Source organism: Drosophila melanogaster, chromosome 2L (assembly GCF_000001215.4).
Source record: "Drosophila melanogaster chromosome 2L".
NCBI lineage: Eukaryota > Metazoa > Arthropoda > Insecta > Diptera > Drosophilidae > Drosophila > Drosophila melanogaster.
The window spans coordinates 8,026,908-8,043,457 of record NT_033779.5 but is presented as its reverse complement, the minus strand read 5'-3'; the positions used below and the strand labels follow the sequence as shown (position 1 = coordinate 8,043,457).

Here is a 16,550-nt window from a genome sequence, read left to right as displayed (position 1 = left end):
AACGACGTTGCTTGTCGCCGCCTATCGCTGCAAGTCGCGAGCAAAACAAAACATATGTTTCGCCCTCGATGGCAATGCCACTTTCACTTTTTGGTATTTTCTTAAAATCTGATTGATCTGGCAGCGCTCAGCATCAAGTGACCGTTAAGATATCGAAATATTATATATGAAATATATTATTTTGTCATTTTATTAGCATATTTCTGTGGAGATCGATGAAAAAACCAAGCATTCAGTTCCATGAACATTAAAAATTACTTGAAAATAATTAATGTGGGGCAAAAATGTATTATACGTAGGTTCGCAGATAAAGTTTCGTGACACTAAAAATACATAAAACAAACAAACATGGTATACCTAATTGATAAGGCGTTTACAAACTTCATTAACTAATAATAATAGTATTCTTCTGTACTAAGTTTCAATATATGCACATTCAAAACAAATGTAAAAACAATTGATTTTACTTCAAAAAGTAGAAAATAGTTTAAACAGTGCTTAAGAACTATACAAACATCGATATGCATATCAAGTCACAACAATGAAACGAAAACCTATCGATAGCGCATGGCTTGACGGCACGCTGCCATCGCTATGTGATTTCCTTCTTTTTTCGCCTTCACGAAATCAAGATGGTAAGCGTTTCCCGAAATCGTTGAACATCCGCAATTGTTATGCCCGAAATTAAGTGATTCCGCCAAAAGAGCGGGAATACCGAAATGATTGACCCAAGGAGTGGTCTATCGCGGATCGCGACGGCCAACAAGTGCGTTGCTGTTCGGCTTAAAAATTCGGTGTCGCTGCCCAAGGAATTTTGTACTAATGGGATTTGTGTGTTTTCCAGGTGAACGTACCGAAACAACGCCGCACCTTCTGCAAGAAGTGCAAGGTCCACAAGCTGCACAAGGTGACGCAGTACAAGAAGTCCAAGGAGCGCAAGGGAGCTCAGGGCAGGCGTCGTTACGACAGGAAACAGCAGGGTTTCGGAGGTCAGACCAAGCCCATCTTCAGGAAGAAGGTAAGTGCCCCCATTCGTCTAATGCTACCGGGATCGCTTGCCGCCGGATTGCCATCGACACTAATGGCGGCTAGATTGGAATCCCTGGAATGGCGCTTCGTAGAACTAAATCGCTGCGCTCGTTGAGCATTATGCTTTTTGGTGGGAAAAAACTGTGCCAGATCAAAACTGTTGTTGCACTGGTGCGGCCGTGAAGGCAACGTTGTGTGGCATCCATGCCCACAACGCCCCACCGGCAACTTCAGACAATCCAAATGAATTCATGACCACCATTTGTATGCCGCTTGCTAACTGGAGTTCTAATTCCATTTTAGGCCAAGACCACCAAGAAGATTGTGCTGCGTATGGAGTGCACCGAGTGCAAATACCGCAAGCAGACTCCCCTGAAGCGTTGCAAGCACTTCGAGCTGGGCGGTGACAAGAAGCGCAAGGGACAGATGATCCAGTTCTAGGCACCTTCTTTACACCATTAAAAATCCTTTTTTCGCTAACGAAGTGGTTTTATGTTGTTTTCGCGTCGCTGCACGGCGGCAAATAAAACAAAATAAACTTGTAGACGTAAGCTTTAAAAAATGTTTAATTGCAAGGTGTAGCAACATGTGCTATATCACAAGATCAGATCACGCTCTGCGCCAGGCAGCTCACTCTCGCTGGCCATCCGCCAGGATCAGATCGGGTGTGCTGCAATGGAAATGAGCTTGATGAGCTTTCAATTTGGCCAAACCTCTCCACGGAACTTACTCTAAAATACGCGGCTCCAGACCTTCGGATTGCATTTTCTGCTTAACCGCCGGTGCGGGCACACCCACTTGCACCATTTTGAAGAACTTTCTGTAACGTTGATCTTCACAGGCGCGCACACCAACCGATTCAGGCGGGAGTTCCGGCTCCGTAGGATTCTCGGTGGTCGGTGGTTCCGTGGTGTCCACCATGGATGCTTCTTCGTTGCGTTGCTGGTTTGATATCGCTGGCGCTTCGGTAGCCTCAGTCGCTACATGGTGCTCGGTGGGTATAGACGCCAGCTTGGCCTCCAGGATGATGAGGGCGGCCTCCGTCTTCTGCAGCTGCCGTTCCATCTCCACGAACTTCGTCTCACAGCCCAGGGCAAATTCATTTAGAAAGGTGCAGGTGCTGACGAGGAAATGGTTAACGAAGGCCAGGATGCGTTTCTGGTTCAGCGGCGGTATCTGGAGGAACAGAGTTGAGAGCTGCAGGTGCAGTTCACCCTTGAATATAAGTCCCATACCTGGGTCTTGTCCACATTGCCGGTGATTGCTGCAGTTGCATCCATTATTTTATTTTCACCAGCCGTCTTTTATTTTAGTACTTTTCTGGGTTGCCAGGCTGACTGACGATACTAAATATTGTTCGCTCAACATCAAGCTGATCCAAAAATTTGGTATTTCTCACGTAACTTAACACAGTTAACTTGGCGCCTAGTTTAAAAATGAAATAGAACTGAAGTTTCTTTCAAAAAACTTGTGTGCATATTTAAATGTTTTGAAATTTCATTTTTAAAGTGAAAAAAAACGAATAATATACATAAATACATAGTTATAGCTTAGAAACCCATTCAACAACAAATCCACCATTTTGTTTTAAATATTTTATTTATTCACTTTATTGTATCTTAACATGAAATGTGTGAATGTTATTTCTCCGAGTATTATGCACTTCTTCGTCAATTTATTATAAAAGTATCGTTCAGTTAATATGCATTTCCTTTGACATTATTATTTATATATGTATGTATAAACTTATGTGCTGGGTGTTCCATTAGGACCTGGGACCTTCTCACTATGCTCAAATCTACAATGAACTTTTATTTTGACTTAGTTAAATAATGCTTATCGTGCCCATCTCGGCGTCGCTTTCTGCGGCTTAAGTATTAGTTGGAATGCCAAATCGGATCCGCGTTTTATTTATTATTTGTATTTGTATTTGTTTGGAGAATTACATTACTTTTTGTTAGCAATTTTTTTTTTTTTGAGAATTTCATTGCTGATCCGAATTCTCGGTCTTTGTTGAAACAAAACGCATGCGTGCAGCTTGTGTTTGTCGGCAGTGGATTTGTAATGGTTTGTAGAAACGAAAATGCTTTCAATTCTGTGCGGTGTAGTTCGCAAAACTGAGTTAAGAAATCAAAAATGCTGCCAGCAGCGAGAACGGTTCGAAAATGAAAATGCCAAGTGAAAGTTATTAACTTTTGCCACCGTTGCAAACGAGAACCAGCTGGTCTACAACGTTCTCATCACTGAATCTGAATAGTTTGTGCGCTGTTTGTGAGAATTGTGAGAAATCAAAAGGCAGACGCAAGTCACAGGGCTTCTTTTTGTAAAACTTTATTTAAAATAAAAATACACGGTAATAAAAAATCAAGAATTTACAGTTAAAATTAGAAATCAATAGTTTTATGTATATATATATACATATATATATATATATATGTATATGTGAGTGGCTGCCCCCGATGGTCGTCCACAACTATTTTAATTATTACCATTATCATTCATCATCGGCTCATCAGAGTTTCGGATCACCGCGGTAATCCAAAAGGCGATTCGGATTCTCGATTGTAACAACTAAGGCGTAAATTAAAATACGTAATTTAAATAATAGAGGATTTGCTTGGTGTACACAGATCGCAATCGTTTTTGATTCTGATTCGTCGGTTTCGAATATCAAGTTTTTGGGTGTTTTTAAGGTTTGTGGAGAGTGTCGGTCGGTGAAAGGCTCACGTAAATGTAATTTGTAATAATAATATAATAATAATTGGTAATACTAAAAACTAATATTGAGTTGCTCGGCGTTCACGTTCAAGTCACATATCTAAATCTGTTCATTCATCGTGTTATTAATTTACTTGATTAAAATTACGAGTACGCATCCATGGTAAGCGAATCTATTTATATTCAACTACGAAATCCATTGGATCAGCGATTGGCGCCAACATTTTGTTTGTTTTGTTTGTTTGTAACTTTCTTTCATTCGTTAATACTAGGCATAAATTAAATAAATAGCTTAGCATACGTTTATAGCTTGCCTGCAGTTATTATTTATATCTCATCCTCACATGGTCGTGGTTAATCCATCAAGCATTGCGTACTCCCCTTGGTAATGACAATTGAAATTATATAAGCATTCTGCATGTACCAATTGTTAAATACAATTTTCGCGTGTGTGTGTGTGTTTTGACTTGCTACCTGCGTATATAAACCCGGCCGCCGTTCATCAAAGTCTCACCTCGACTGTCCTCTAATTAATGTTAATTTACAATTTTTTCTCGCTCTTTCGCTAATATGGGGTCGGGTTATATTGTTTGGTTATATGTATGTATATGCCCTTGCTTAGTCTACAGAATTTGATCGTCTACATCGTTTTAATCGTTACGTAAATGTTTCAATACACTTTCCTTCGCCAGCAGCGAAGGATACGTGTGTATCCTGGCACTTGCACAGCGAGAGTGCCTATGTCAGATGCTCCACATTCAAGATTTGCCATGGGCATAGAATAAGTTTCAATATATATATATGTGTGGTTTGTGTATGTATATAAAATGTACAGGAAGTCTGACTGATTTATATAGGCCGACTTGGTTAAGAACAATCGCTGTGCAAGTGCTATTAAAACTAGAACCGAAAAGAGGATCGATCTTGGGTTGATCCCGCCAACTGGTGGGCAAAATAAAGATCCACGACAAGATCAAACTTTTTCATTGCTACGTTGTTATTTTGAACAAATACATAATGTCCGTGGGTTGCACTTATTTGTGGTTATTTGCCGTATTATTATGCATTGCTTTAGAATTACGTTACTAGATTACGCGACTCTCGTCTGTTACATTTACTTGACTCTGTTTGCTCTGCTCGAAATGCCGTTTCTCATTTTGAATTTATTTAATTTTTTTTGTTTTGTTTGTGTGTTTTTTTTTTTTTTTTTTTAGCAATTATTTGTATGTTTATGTTGTGTTCTCTTTTCCCTTTCTTATTATTGTATGCATATAATTGGTTGTTGTTCTCGGTTGAAGTATAATTAGATTTATATGTATAGTATATTTATAATGTATGTATAATTATTTAACTCGAACTCGCAATCGCTTAGCTGTGAGTTACTGGCTGTGGATTCTGCACTCTGCACTCTGCATATGCACTCTGGATTCCGAATTCTGAATTCGTTCGATCCGACGCGGCCAGGGAGATGTGGGTCTGTCTGTCTCGTCTCGTCTCGTCTCGCCTCTTTTAGACAAAGACCTTGGCGAGGCCATCGGCCCCGGCACTAGCAATGTACGGCTTTGTGGCATGGAAGGCCACATCGAATATGCTCTCGTCAAACTTCTTGCGATGCGCTGTGATCTCCTGCACGCACGTCTTATTGTCCAGGTTCCACAGCCGTATCGAGCAGTCGTGCGAGCCGGATAGCAAATACAGGCCATGAGCATCGACGGCCAGCGAGGTGACCGGCTCTAAATGCGCCACCATGGAGTGTACCAGCGTGCCGGATGTGTTGTCCCAGAAGCGGATGTGACGATCCTCGTGCGCGGTTATCGTAATGGGTAGCGTTGGGTGTGACACCACCTTGTTAATGAACTTCCCCGTGTTGCCAGACATCTCCTGCGCCGCCTCCAGACGCACCACCTGCTTGCCCGTCTCCGTATCGTACACGATGCAGTGGGCACTGTTGTAGGCCACCACGATATGGTCAACCTCATTGCGAACAAAGTCAACGGATGAGGGTACACCCTCTGCCTCGGAGGCTGTGTATGTGCGCAGCAGCGGTTCCTTATTGTATGGCGACCACAGCTTAACCGTTCCATCCGCTGAGCATGACACAATGTTGCTTTGCATGGTGGTAAGGCCCCACACGGCATCCGTATGCCCCTCGAGCGTGCCGGAATGCACGTTCGGATCATAGCAATCGTACGGATCGATATTCGGCGACGGCAATTGCCAGCATTCAATGTTACCGTCCAGCCCGCCCGAATAGCATGTCTCGCCGCTGGACGACATGCCCAGGCACAGAACTGGACCCGTATGGGCCCTGAACGTATACAGCGGTTCCACATCCAAGCTGGCCGACTTTTTGGCCTGCACCGTCTTCTGAAGGTTCCACAGCTTAAGCGTATGATCCTCGGAAGCCGTGATCAGCACCGGCTCCTCTGGGTGAAAGATAAGTGATCGTACTCCGTCAAAGTGCGAGCGAAGCGTGTACTTGGCGTTCCAGGTTTTGCGGTAACCAGCACCGCCGGCACTGCCGCCAGTTCCATCCTTGGAGTTCGCATCGTAGGCGCCATCAGATTCGTTATTCACCGTCAGCTGGGCAAGCTCACCCAGTCCCAACGAGCCGTCCACCTCTGTGGGAAGATTAGGAAATACAGTATTAGTATTAATCATATCGTATGGTAGGTTCCGAGAGACTCGAGGAGCACCAGACTGGTTTATCACAGGCACATCATATTGACATTTCTAATGTATCTGTGATAATCAGTTTCTGGAGTCCAGAGTTATGTTTTATGACAAAAGCATGTTAGTAGATCAATTGAAAAGCACCTTCAGTCATGAGATTCATATCGTTCAATAGCTGCTCTCCCACATCGGCCTCTAGATCTACGAACGTAGAAGACGTAGCATAGTTGCCAAAGAAACAGAAGCAGAAACAAAAAGCGTAAGACAAGAAGCCAACCATAAACTAGGTTACATTGCTACGTGGGGATCAACAGGAGTTGGGGATATCTAAACCGAATTGAATTCGTTATTTGCTATGATTTGGCGAACAAAAATGCTTAATGGCGAGGCGGGCCCATGCGGGAAGAGGGCTGGGCTGGGCTGCGAGCAAAGTGGGAAAATATCAACAGAACATGACTTACCCTCGGTGAGCATATCCTTGCCAGACTTGGCGCGCTTGGCCAGCTTTACGTCTGTGTCGTCATTGTCGGTGGCCACCATTTCCAGATCGTCAGATATCTCGTCGTCGTCGGACATCTCGGTGGCGCCCAGGAACTCAAAGTTCGCCATCACAGCTGCCTCGGTGTCCACGATTATTTCATCGATCGATTGTTGCACTTTTTTAGCGGGAGTATGACGGCCTGATGTGAGCAAATTATTCAAATCTCCCAACAGGGGGGGTCGTAACACAATCACCTACCTTCCGTCTCCGATGCGCGTTTGTTGCTCTCGTTTCCATTGATGTTTGGGCTAAGGTTCTCGCCGCCGGTGCCGCCGCCAAGTCCACCACCCAGTCCTCCGCCGCTGCCGTCGTGCTCGGCATTATTGTTTAGGCCAAGGATCGAACGCACCCGATTTGAACGCACATCGATGATGTTGTCTGTGTAGCCAATCTCGGCCAGATACTGTCGCAGCATCTGACGCCCCTGCCGCCACGTAGTGTTCGAGACACTGCTGTAGGGCACCTCCGAGTCAGTGGCCACCTCACCGGCCAGTCCGGCATCCTCGTTCGATGGCTTGAACTCATTGAGCTGCGGCGGATCGGTGCCGTATTTTAAACGATAGAATTTCGCACGCTCCTGGCGCAGTGCGTACTCCAGCATCTTGATGCGGCGCGTCAAATCCGATTTGAGGCTTTCCAAGCACTTGCGCTCTCCAAGCAGCATAGCAATGCGAGCCTGCGAGGATATAGAAAGCCATTTGATTAATTTCAATTTGTAGCACAAAAAGATTTAGCTAAGATTTATAATATTAATAGAATTATTCATAGATATTATTTTCGATTTTCGAAAGAGAAAGTACACCCGATGTGCGCAATAAATGCATATATGTACAAGCTATGAGTTATAGAAAATTAATTAATACACTGCTGCTTAATGGCTGGCTTTGTCCCCATTTTGCCTGCCGTTGCAATCCAATTGCGTTTGTTTGTTTGTTTGTTTGTTGCGGAGCATAATTGACGCTCCGCTGCGTCGGGCCAACGAAAAACAATTAAATTCAATTAATAGTAATACAAAAAGAAACACTACAACTGGCACAATTAGCTGAGAGGTGAGAGGGTTGGGGGCAGCTGGTGGGGGTATGTATCTAATAAGCTAGTTTTCGGTTCAACTAATCGAAATGCGTAAAAACTGCAATGTAGCCAGCACTTTTCCGTTCCGCCCCTTCGTTCCTACCCATTTCGTGTTCATTCAGCAAGCGTAGCAACAGCGTGCAGTTATGACTGCGCATTTCCCCGAGCATTTTGAGGAGGGGAGAGAATGAAAATTCAGGAGGGAAAATCTCAGGCAAACACTGCACCTGACATCGAAGCAGATGCGGTGTGCAAGAGAAGGAAACTTTTGCTTTTACCTATTTTTCACAACTCTATACTCTAACTGGCTAACTTTGTGCCAGAAGTATAACTATGACGCCCCTGCAAAAAATAAAAAATAAAAAACATAAAACCAACAATGGAGGGGAAGTGGTCAGCACCCACGCTCCAACGTTGCAGGTCAGCTGAATAGCTGTGTGCTTAGCTATTGATATACATATTATTTAATTCTATTACAGCAGAATTTCTTTCATTTGGAAAGAAGTCTGCGTTATTTAACTAACATTAGCTTATCAAACAACTATCCGTATATTAAACTATGTTACTTCCTAAATGTATCATTTACGTATAACAGTCCCTATAGTTGTGGCCGCGACTGTGGCAAGCGAACGCATGTTTGTATGGAATGAGGCAAGCGCAGAACCAGAACCAGCAACAATAACAATTTGCCCATGCTAATAGTAACGAAAAGGGCGGTAGGAGGAGGAGGAGGAGGAGGAGGAGGAGGAGGAGGAGGAGGAGGAGGAGGAGGAGGAGGAGGAGGAGGAGGAGGAGGAGGAGGAGGAGGAGTGAGTGGGGTACTCTTTGTGCTGTTGCTGTTAATGGAAACATGTTGTGCATTTAAATTATCGCCCAATGGCATTTCATTTGGCTCCTTAAGCTGGCTAATTAAAAGCAGCGCGCTAATATTCCGGATATTCGAAGGCAAAAGGGCCAGAAAGGTAACAAAACACACACGCCAACGCCTTATGGAGCTGCTACACAAATCGCTCCGCGACATGCAACTACTTTTTATTTTCATTCGCAATTAGAAATTACGAATTCCATGACAAATGCGCATTTGTAACTTAATGAGCCCGAGCGGAGAAGCTCCAAGATTTTTCGCTTTACAATTTTTGAAAAATGCTGGCTAACCAAAGGGGTTACGTGGCTGCTCTTGGAATTGTCCATTGCATAATGCTGTTGGGGAAGTGACCATATTGTACACAAGGACATATAAATAGAATTATTAATATGACAAGAGCGCCAGCGGCGTTTGGTTTCTCTAATCTGTAAATGCATTTGCAAACAAATGCTTTTGCAATGGCGAAATGATTGAAAATATATTAGCATTTGCCGCGTCATTCTTGCTTACAGTGCTTTCGAAGCACAAATAATCATTTCTCAAGAATTTGATAATAATTTAAAGGTAAATATGCCATTAAACATTAAAGAGTTATAAATGATAGTATAAGATGAACCTAAATGTTCGCTTTTTTGTTTTTGTTACCTCATATCTGATTGAAATTCAACATAGAAACGTAAATGTTCTTTAAATAAAGAGTTTCCGACCACAGTGCAAGTTAATTGCCTGACAAACGCGACAGTAGGAAAAGCCGACCGAGTAGGAAGTGGAAGTGGATGCATTCATGGGAAGACCGGCAAAACTGAGATTCGTTGCGACAAGGACGTTGCTGCATTCACAGCAGTCGGCACTGACACACAAAGAGATTTGCGATGTGCATATGGAAGTATATAAATAGATCCAGGCGGCCGGGCAGGGAACGGATGCTACGACTGCTGAAACAGAGCCATCTCGGATGGCGTCGCCTCTGCCTCTGCTGCCCACCCGAACCAGATTTATTTTGGCCAAAAACGCCAAACAAGGCGAACAGGTTCATAAATCGCGGCGACAAATTTGCGTTGTCAACTTGGTTCCTTTTTTTTTGTGGCCACTTTTCCACATTATGATGATGCAAAGCAGGGGAAGAGACGGATTTGAATGTCACGTTGCATTCAGAGCGTAACGGACTGTGCCTCGTTATCGATACCGCTCGTTATCTGGCCACTTGGCAGGTGAAAGCGATAGAGCGTGGGTCGACATTGACATTGACGATGGCCATGGAGGCGCAGGGTGGCGCAGGTTGGAGGTGGAGTAATCTCCTTCGAAATTACGATAATGTTATCCAACCCGCGGTTACACTCATTTTACATTTTTTGGGGGCTTTCAGGCTTTTTGGCCATTCGTCTGCGACAAACAGAGCATAAACACTCGATGACGGCAATTGCTCAACTCGATTCGCTTGCATGCGGACATGGCGGAGGCAAGGCGGTGTGGTGGCTCCTCCTGGCCGTTTTCCTTGCATGTTCATGCATTAGCGCCTCGGAAAATCATTGAAATGGAAAGTGAGCCACCGCTGTCGATAAGCAAGGACCTTTTAAGCACTCCCTGGGCCTTGCCAAATTGCCTTGCTTTTGGTTGCATAGTATTCTTTCTAGGACAAACAATTTGCAGTTTCATTGGTTCTTTTATACTAAGCACTATACTGTCACTATCTGCACAAAGTTCACGCTATAAAGTTTACTGTAGTCCGTGAGTCCAGTACCTACTTAATCAATAGTGAATAAAATAGTGGAGGATGAGAACTAAATCAATGTTCAAACTAATAATAAGGACATTGTTAAGATCTTAAGCTGATTTTCTGATTCACCTATCTCAAAGTACGAGATTAATCGAATATTAAAGAGGAGCTATTAGCAATTCAGTATTTAAGGATCACTCACCTGCAATTCGGCCCTGTCCACGTCCCACTGTGATCGCTCCAGCTCGAAGCGCGACCACTCGTGCTGGATGAAGTGCAAGATGCCCGGTATTGTGTATTGGGGCGTTGTGGCCTGCTGGTTATTTACACCGCCGCCCACCATCCCGTTTCCGCCGTCGTCGCCGCCAACGTTGCCCATTCCGCCCACATTGGCGTTCTGTCCACCAGCGTTGAGGCCGCTGATGCTCAGACCGCCGCTGCCGCCACCGCCCAGGCTGTTCGACAGGACACCGCCGATCGAGGAATTGGCACCGCCCACACCGCCGCCTACAAGGACGCCGGCTCCTGTTGCACCGCCAACCGGCTTGTTGTTTATGCCAGCGGTGGCTCCCGAATTGGTGCCCATTGGTTCACGTCGCTCTCAGTGGCTGTGCTGTGTGCCAGGTGTTTCCTTTGCCTGCTCCGGTGATCCTTGTGCCCGCTGATCCTGCTCTCCTGATCCTCTCCTGATTCGTTGCCAGCTGTCTGCCTTCAGGTGCCCAGTGCACGGTCCTTTGTTTGTCGCTCTCTCGGACTTGTTTGTTCACTGGTCCTACGCTATATCCTGTTTGGTGTTACGTTTTTTTTTTTTTGCGTTTTTAGGTTGGGAAAGAAAAGCAAAGTTCGGCACATGAAACAAATGAGGTCATTGAATTTTCCGAATAGAAGGGCGACGAGGGTAAAGGGGGGAGCAGTCGCAGGACACTCGCTGGCTGCCTCCCTCTCGTTCGCACTCTCTTTATGTACTACACTACGTTTTCTCGCACCGGAACCGCCCCCACATTCCCCGCTCTCTCACACGCTCACACTCTCTATCTCTCTCTCTTCCTCTTTACGGTACTCGCGATTCTCTCTTTTGCGTTCTAGTGTTGCCAACGGCTTACGGGAAAAGCGTAACTTATAGCACAAAAAGCCGTAAAACAGCTGATGTAACGCAAGAGTTAAAACGTTTATCAATTTAAGCGGTGGATCGGCTGGTAATCACGTCTTGGAAAGGCGATTATTGGTAGGAAAATTAAACTGACACACACACACACACGCACACTCACCCAGCTGCAGGGAAATTTGAATGGCACACACACATACAAACGCACGGCGGGGTTTTTGGTGGGGTTCTTGTTTCTCTTCGTTTTTTTGTGCTTCAATTCTTAAACTCTTCTAAGTGTCCAGCTGAATCTTGAACTGCGTCTTTGTTTTTCTTTGCTGCCTGGGCAGCCGATGCCAACGTACTCGAACCTTATTTAATAACTTTGGCTCGTTAACTTGACAATTTTGTTTACTATTTACAGCTTTTTCCAAGGAAACGTTGTTGCTACCTTTCACAGGGTTTACACTTTTGTGTGCGAAGAGCAAACGACTATTTGGAAGGGAGATGGAGAGAGCGCGAAGCGGGCAGTTGTATTAGTCCGTAATTTTGTGCATAATTGCACCCGCTTGCAATCACTAATTAATTAAGACGAACGCTGGGGCGATGCACACAAAAAGTCGATTTGATTCGGCCGCACATCAGAATGTTTGGCCTGTAACTCTGAAATAACACACAGAGTAGCAGTGACCGCACAGCCTTTTTCCCGCTCGCACTCGCGCACCTGCACCGTCCCGTCTGCCGTCGTGTATGGCCGTCTCGCTCTGCGAGTCTATATACAAAGAAAAACACACACACACTGGCACACTGGTGTTCGCATATGCCAAAGCCGAGTTAATTTCACTTTGTTTAATCTATCGTTTGGTGTTTTTGCATTTTTTAACCGCGCAAACGGTATTTGCGCGTTTTGCGCCTCTTACTTTGCGATTTATTGCACCGCTTGGCTGTGTTTTGCAATTTCTCTCTTAATTTTCATTGGTATTCACGCGTAATGTAATTCTTAGCAGCGTGACCGCGCCGATAACGATAAAAAATACCACGGGACCAAAAATAAATACCATATGATACCACTTCAGGGAAAAGAAATCCTATTTAATACCACTCACTTTAAAAATAAGTTTTTAAAAATATATATTTTTATTTAAAAAAAGTTGTATTTATAATCAAATACTCGGTACTAATTAATTACTCGAGGACAATTAATTTTGACAAAAGGGGTTTCATTATAAAATATATATTAACCGCTTACACATAATCCCCAAACAAAACAGCGATTGGGATTTAAAAGGTTCTAAGTCCATCATTATAAAAGATCATTTCCGAAAAACAAAAAGAAATAGATTTCAAAATTAGGCGACATCAGCCCGCTGATAAAGAAACATCAAAAAGACAGAGGCTTATTTCAGCGAGTCAGAGACTCCTACTCGCCAACAATCGAAAACATAGAGAAGATATAGTCGCCAACCGATCTGCCTTCTATAGTGTTGCTTATTGTTGTCCCCTAATCAAATTAATAAAAATCTGCATTAGGCTGCTTCGCCGGCCAGCAACAAATGTTTTACACCTACTGTACTTTTCGCAGAACAGAGATCCAAATGCAGGATCGTTTCCATGACTGTACATTTATTCGGATTAGACATTAAATTACACCCTACAGCTATACATACTAACAGTGAACACGGCAAATGCTTAGCTAGCATTGGGCCACTTTCGTTGACTGCGAATAAAAATGATTGGCCGATGCCTTTAGCAGATTCCTTTTGATCGAATTACTCGGATGGCTTGTGTGTCCACCTCTTACAAGAACTCCTCGCACCAATCGTTGAGACAGTTGTAGCAATCGGATGCCTGTTTGGAGCTGGCGTGGCACACCTCCTTCATCCAGTCCTTGAACAGCTCCTCGTCCTTTTTCAGCACCAGATACTGTCCCAAAACGGTGTAGGCCTAAAACGAATGGAAATGATCGTTAGCACTTGACTGGCATTGTTTATTTGCGCACATGGCGTCATCGTATTTACACACGCACCATATCGAATCCAGCGTCCTTCAAGCGTCCACCGAGGGTTTCCCCAATTCCGGCCAGTTCCGTCACCGACTTGTTGCCCATTGGCTCCGCAACGAAGTTCCTGTGTTTCTGCGATGTGCCCGACATGTTTGTAGTTTGCTTTGCTGCTGCACGTTGCGAAATTCCAATGCTTAGCTAGATTTCAATGGCAAAATATTCGCGGCGTTTCTGAAAATGACGCACAGCCAGTGTGGCAGCAAGTGATATTTTCGAAAATGCAACAACACATCTAGATATACTAAACAAAATTAGGCAATGTAATAGGCCACGTAATTCTGGCTTTACTCATTTGCGCACCCAACAATTAACAAAGTTTAATTATTCTTTTACATAGCATTGGCAAAAAATAGAGTTTTATAAGATGCACTCAAAAATGTTTCTTTGAAATTGCGGATTACATATTTTTGTAATCTACTTAATCTACTTAGGTCAAATGCCAGCAATATTTTACATGTAAGATGTATGCTTACATGGTTTGATGTATGGTATTTTACATGACCGTTTTAGATTTTGAATACTTAAAGTTTTCTATAAATTTGAAATTTGTTATAATGTTAGTGCATTAAAGTATTGCATTTGTGAAAAATTTACATAGCCATCGCTGAAAATCTAAATAATATTTAATCTATGTGTACATAAGATGTAGCATTTTTCATAAAAACACTTATAAAAATGTAATTGTTATTGTAACTTATTTAACTAAATTACCGAACATATTTTCAAATATTTATATTGTTCCACTTTTCAATACCGGGGCAACGCACCTTAGATTAGTATGCACCGATGAACTGGGCTTAACCCAATTTAACAGCGCCGCGCTTGGGACGCCCAACTGAGTTGGAATGATAACGCCGAGACCCTTCCGACCGAGGCTTCAACCTGGCCAGCAGTCCGTCCAAAACTCCAGTCTTGATTGACACCTGGCCCTCGTCTAGCTTATCGTACGCTATAAAATCCACACACCCGATTCCCGTGGCACAGTGACGTCGACTTTGGTACAGAGATGTTAGCGCTTTGCTGGCTTTGTGGCCTGGCCCTTAGTTGTTGGATGGGTGAGTTGGGAGTTACGGGGAAACGGATATACATATGTGGCTTTGTCTCACCTGACCGAGATTCGCGCGCACACTGATGCTGAGTAATTAAAACGCTCCAGGCCACAAATTAATTGCTGGGCTGGAACCGGTTTCGAGGATTACTAATGCGTCAGCCGCCTTAATGAGCTTGGATCTGGGAAGCTGGGAAACTGGGAGCTGGGAGCTCCGATCTTTGGAATCCGGCGTCCGATCAGTTCAAGATCGACGTTTAGCTGGTCAAGATGTCCTCGAATGCGCTGGCCTGCATCTGTAATGTGATCAATCCGTGTCGCAACGAGGTGTCCACCACATTTGTGGTGGTGCAGTGGCTCATCACCGGATTCGCTGCCCTCGCCCAAGTGGTGCGACCCGTGCTGCTGCTTTGTAAAATGTTTTCAATTCGATTTAGCCATCCTTCTAAGCATAAGTTTCTGCTCCATTTTAGTTGGCATTCGTGGTGAGGTGGCTCTAAATCAGGAGGATTACAACAAAACCTGGATCTACATGCCCAATGGACAGGGTAAGCCTGAGGTGGCCTATCTGGTGGAACCTCCGCCCGAAAACCGCATCAATCTGCCACAGCTCATCAAGTTCGAGCTGTACGGAAGGTGTGTGGTTTTTTTTTATTTGATTTGAAGAGTTATCTTTCGTAGTGGTCACAATTTGAATCCTTTTATTCCAGCGACTCCAGTTCCAGTGCTGATTTCTGGATAGATGAGAATAACTTTGAGTTTCCGCAGCGCCACAAGCGAGACACCTGGCAGGAGATGGCGGAGAAATTCAATCCGGAACTGGACACCAAGATACTCGTTCACGGCTGGAAGTCCAGCACCATGAGCAATTCGATTCAATCGATTCGTGGTGCCTATATCGAACGTGGCCAGGTGAACGTGTTCGCCATCAACTGGAAGGATCAGGCGGATAATATATACTATCTAACACCGGCGCGATATACGGTTCAGGTGGGACGGGCGGTGGCCAAGCTAATTGATCTGCTGGTGGAGGAGAAGGATGCGGATCCGAATAGGATCCATCTGATTGGCCACAGTCTGGGCGCGCACATCATGGGCTATGCTGGTTCGTACACTAAGTACAGGGTAAACCGCATCACTGGCTTGGATCCAGCTCGTCCCGCTTTCGAGGATTGCATTGGTCCGGAGAATCACTTGGACGACACGGACGCCAACTTTGTGGATGTCATACACAGCTGTGCCGGATACCTGGGCTTTCGCAAACCCATCGGCATGGTGGATTTCTATCCCAATGGCGGTGGACCACCGCAACCAGGCTGCAAGGAGCTGTCGCAGATTTTCAGTAAGTTTTGGGAATTGGTTTCAATTTCTTACAAGCAGAATTGGGAAATTTCTTTTTCATTTTCAGCTGGTTGCAGTCATGGACGTTCATATGAATATTACGCGGAGTCTATTAACTCGCCCAAAGGATTTTACGGTGTTCCCTGCTCTGGACTGGATGAACTCAAGGGAAAAAATTGCACCGGCGGCAAGATCCTAATGGGTGATCCAGTTCCTCGAGAAGCTCGCGGAATATTCTTTGTGAAGACGGCCAACAAACCGAGCTACGCCTTGGGTATCGATGATTTATGGAGTAATTGAGCCGACTTCTCTTACAGCATACTAATAGTTTATGTTTATTACAAAACAATATTATAATATATCCCATAAAATAAACCGTGCATTGCACATGCTATAAAATC

At 44.2% G+C, this 16,550-nt stretch overlaps 5 protein-coding genes and 1 non-coding gene across 16 annotated transcripts; 3 read left to right on the top strand and 3 right to left on the bottom strand.

Moving 5' to 3' along the window:
* The first annotated feature begins 548 nt into the window (after nucleotides 1-548).
* Nucleotides 549-1,585, top strand: RpL36A (Ribosomal protein L36A). Of its 2 annotated transcripts, none has more exons than NM_001298808.1 (3): nucleotides 549-635; nucleotides 845-1,018; nucleotides 1,333-1,585. In NM_001298808.1, exons 1-3 carry the CDS (start codon nucleotides 633-635, stop codon nucleotides 1,468-1,470), a joined length of 315 nt encoding a protein of 104 aa, NP_001285737.1. In that variant the 5' UTR covers nucleotides 549-632; the 3' UTR covers nucleotides 1,471-1,585. The 2 variants fall into 2 exon arrangements, with proteins under 2 accessions (NP_001285737.1, NP_609179.2); NM_135335.4 differs by having other exon boundaries at nucleotides 599-635; nucleotides 1,333-1,578.
* Nucleotides 1,108-1,269, top strand: snoRNA:Psi28S-2648. Its single transcript, NR_002512.2, has one exon. It is a non-coding gene; the product is annotated as a snoRNA:Psi28S-2648 (small nucleolar RNA).
* On the bottom strand, nucleotides 1,579-2,352 carry CCDC53 (Coiled-coil domain containing 53). The gene is made up of 3 exons (NM_135334.5): nucleotides 2,265-2,352; nucleotides 1,760-2,205; nucleotides 1,579-1,699 (listed from the first exon to the last, which is right to left on the bottom strand). The coding sequence occupies exons 1-3, from the start codon at nucleotides 2,307-2,309 to the stop codon at nucleotides 1,660-1,662; spliced, it is 531 nt and encodes a 176-aa protein (NP_609178.1). The 5' UTR covers nucleotides 2,310-2,352; the 3' UTR covers nucleotides 1,579-1,659.
* A 279-nt stretch (nucleotides 2,353-2,631) lies between these two features.
* Nucleotides 2,632-12,737, bottom strand: Cka (Connector of kinase to AP-1). Of its 7 annotated transcripts, none has more exons than NM_001259008.2 (6): nucleotides 12,150-12,448; nucleotides 10,817-11,398; nucleotides 7,160-7,637; nucleotides 6,882-7,100; nucleotides 6,565-6,615; nucleotides 2,632-6,368 (listed from the first exon to the last, which is right to left on the bottom strand). In NM_001259008.2, the coding sequence occupies exons 2-6, from the start codon at nucleotides 11,198-11,200 to the stop codon at nucleotides 5,257-5,259; spliced, it is 2,244 nt and encodes a 747-aa protein (NP_001245937.1). In that variant the 5' UTR covers nucleotides 11,201-11,398; nucleotides 12,150-12,448; the 3' UTR covers nucleotides 2,632-5,256. The 7 variants fall into 7 exon arrangements, with proteins under 7 accessions (NP_001245937.1, NP_723334.1, NP_723336.1 ...); NM_001259007.2 differs by lacking the exon at nucleotides 12,150-12,448 and adding an exon at nucleotides 12,619-12,737 and having other exon boundaries at nucleotides 5,005-6,368; nucleotides 6,565-6,621; NM_164779.3 differs by lacking the exons at nucleotides 6,565-6,615; nucleotides 12,150-12,448 and adding an exon at nucleotides 12,619-12,737.
* Nucleotides 3,670-16,544, top strand: CG7367 (uncharacterized protein; the record flags this gene model as incomplete). 3 transcript variants are annotated; one of them, NM_001259006.2, is made up of 5 exons in its annotated part: nucleotides 3,670-3,722; nucleotides 14,538-14,815; nucleotides 15,282-15,444; nucleotides 15,519-16,150; nucleotides 16,217-16,544. In NM_001259006.2, the coding sequence occupies 4 exons, from the start codon at nucleotides 14,767-14,769 to the stop codon at nucleotides 16,447-16,449; spliced, it is 1,077 nt and encodes a 358-aa protein (NP_001245935.1). In that variant the 3' UTR covers nucleotides 16,450-16,544. The 3 variants fall into 3 exon arrangements, with proteins under 3 accessions (NP_001245935.1, NP_001162906.1, NP_609175.2); NM_001169435.1 differs by having other exon boundaries at nucleotides 3,670-3,756; nucleotides 14,533-14,815; NM_135331.2 differs by lacking the exons at nucleotides 3,670-3,722; nucleotides 14,538-14,815 and adding an exon at nucleotides 15,079-15,220.
* baf (barrier to autointegration factor) lies at nucleotides 12,893-13,996 on the bottom strand. Of its 2 annotated transcripts, none has more exons than NM_001273291.1 (2): nucleotides 13,725-13,996; nucleotides 12,893-13,642 (listed from the first exon to the last, which is right to left on the bottom strand). In NM_001273291.1, exons 1-2 carry the CDS (start codon nucleotides 13,848-13,850, stop codon nucleotides 13,496-13,498), a joined length of 273 nt encoding a protein of 90 aa, NP_001260220.1. In that variant the 5' UTR covers nucleotides 13,851-13,996; the 3' UTR covers nucleotides 12,893-13,495. The 2 variants fall into 2 exon arrangements, with proteins under 2 accessions (NP_001260220.1, NP_609176.1); NM_135332.4 differs by having other exon boundaries at nucleotides 13,308-13,642.
* Nucleotides 16,545-16,550: the final 6 nt, after the last annotated feature.

Coding starts and splice junctions, on each gene's coding strand:
- RpL36A (NM_001298808.1), top strand. Junction 1,019..1,332: donor AGCCCATCTTCAGGAAGAAG/GTAAGTGCCCCC, acceptor ATTCCATTTTAG/GCCAAGACCACCAAGAAGAT.
- Cka (NM_001259007.2), bottom strand. CDS start 11,200: ATGGGCACCAATTCGGGAGCCACCGCTGGCATAAACAACAAGCCGGTT. Junction 7,101..7,159: donor ACGCGCATCGGAGACGGAAG/GTAGGTGATTGT, acceptor TGCTCACATCAG/GCCGTCATACTCCCGCTAAA. Junction 6,369..6,564: donor TATGAATCTCATGACTGAAG/GTGCTTTTCAAT, acceptor ATCTTCCCACAG/AGGTGGACGGCTCGTTGGGA.
- CCDC53 (NM_135334.5), bottom strand. CDS start 2,309: ATGGATGCAACTGCAGCAATCACCGGCAATGTGGACAAGACCCAG. Junction 2,206..2,264: donor GCAATGTGGACAAGACCCAG/GTATGGGACTTA, acceptor CTGTTCCTCCAG/ATACCGCCGCTGAACCAGAA. Junction 1,700..1,759: donor CTGGAGCCGCGTATTTTAGA/GTAAGTTCCGTG, acceptor TTTCCATTGCAG/CACACCCGATCTGATCCTGG.
- baf (NM_001273291.1), bottom strand. CDS start 13,850: ATGTCGGGCACATCGCAGAAACACAGGAACTTCGTTGCGGAGCCAATG. Junction 13,643..13,724: donor AGGACGCTGGATTCGATATG/GTGCGTGTGTAA, acceptor CATTCGTTTTAG/GCCTACACCGTTTTGGGACA.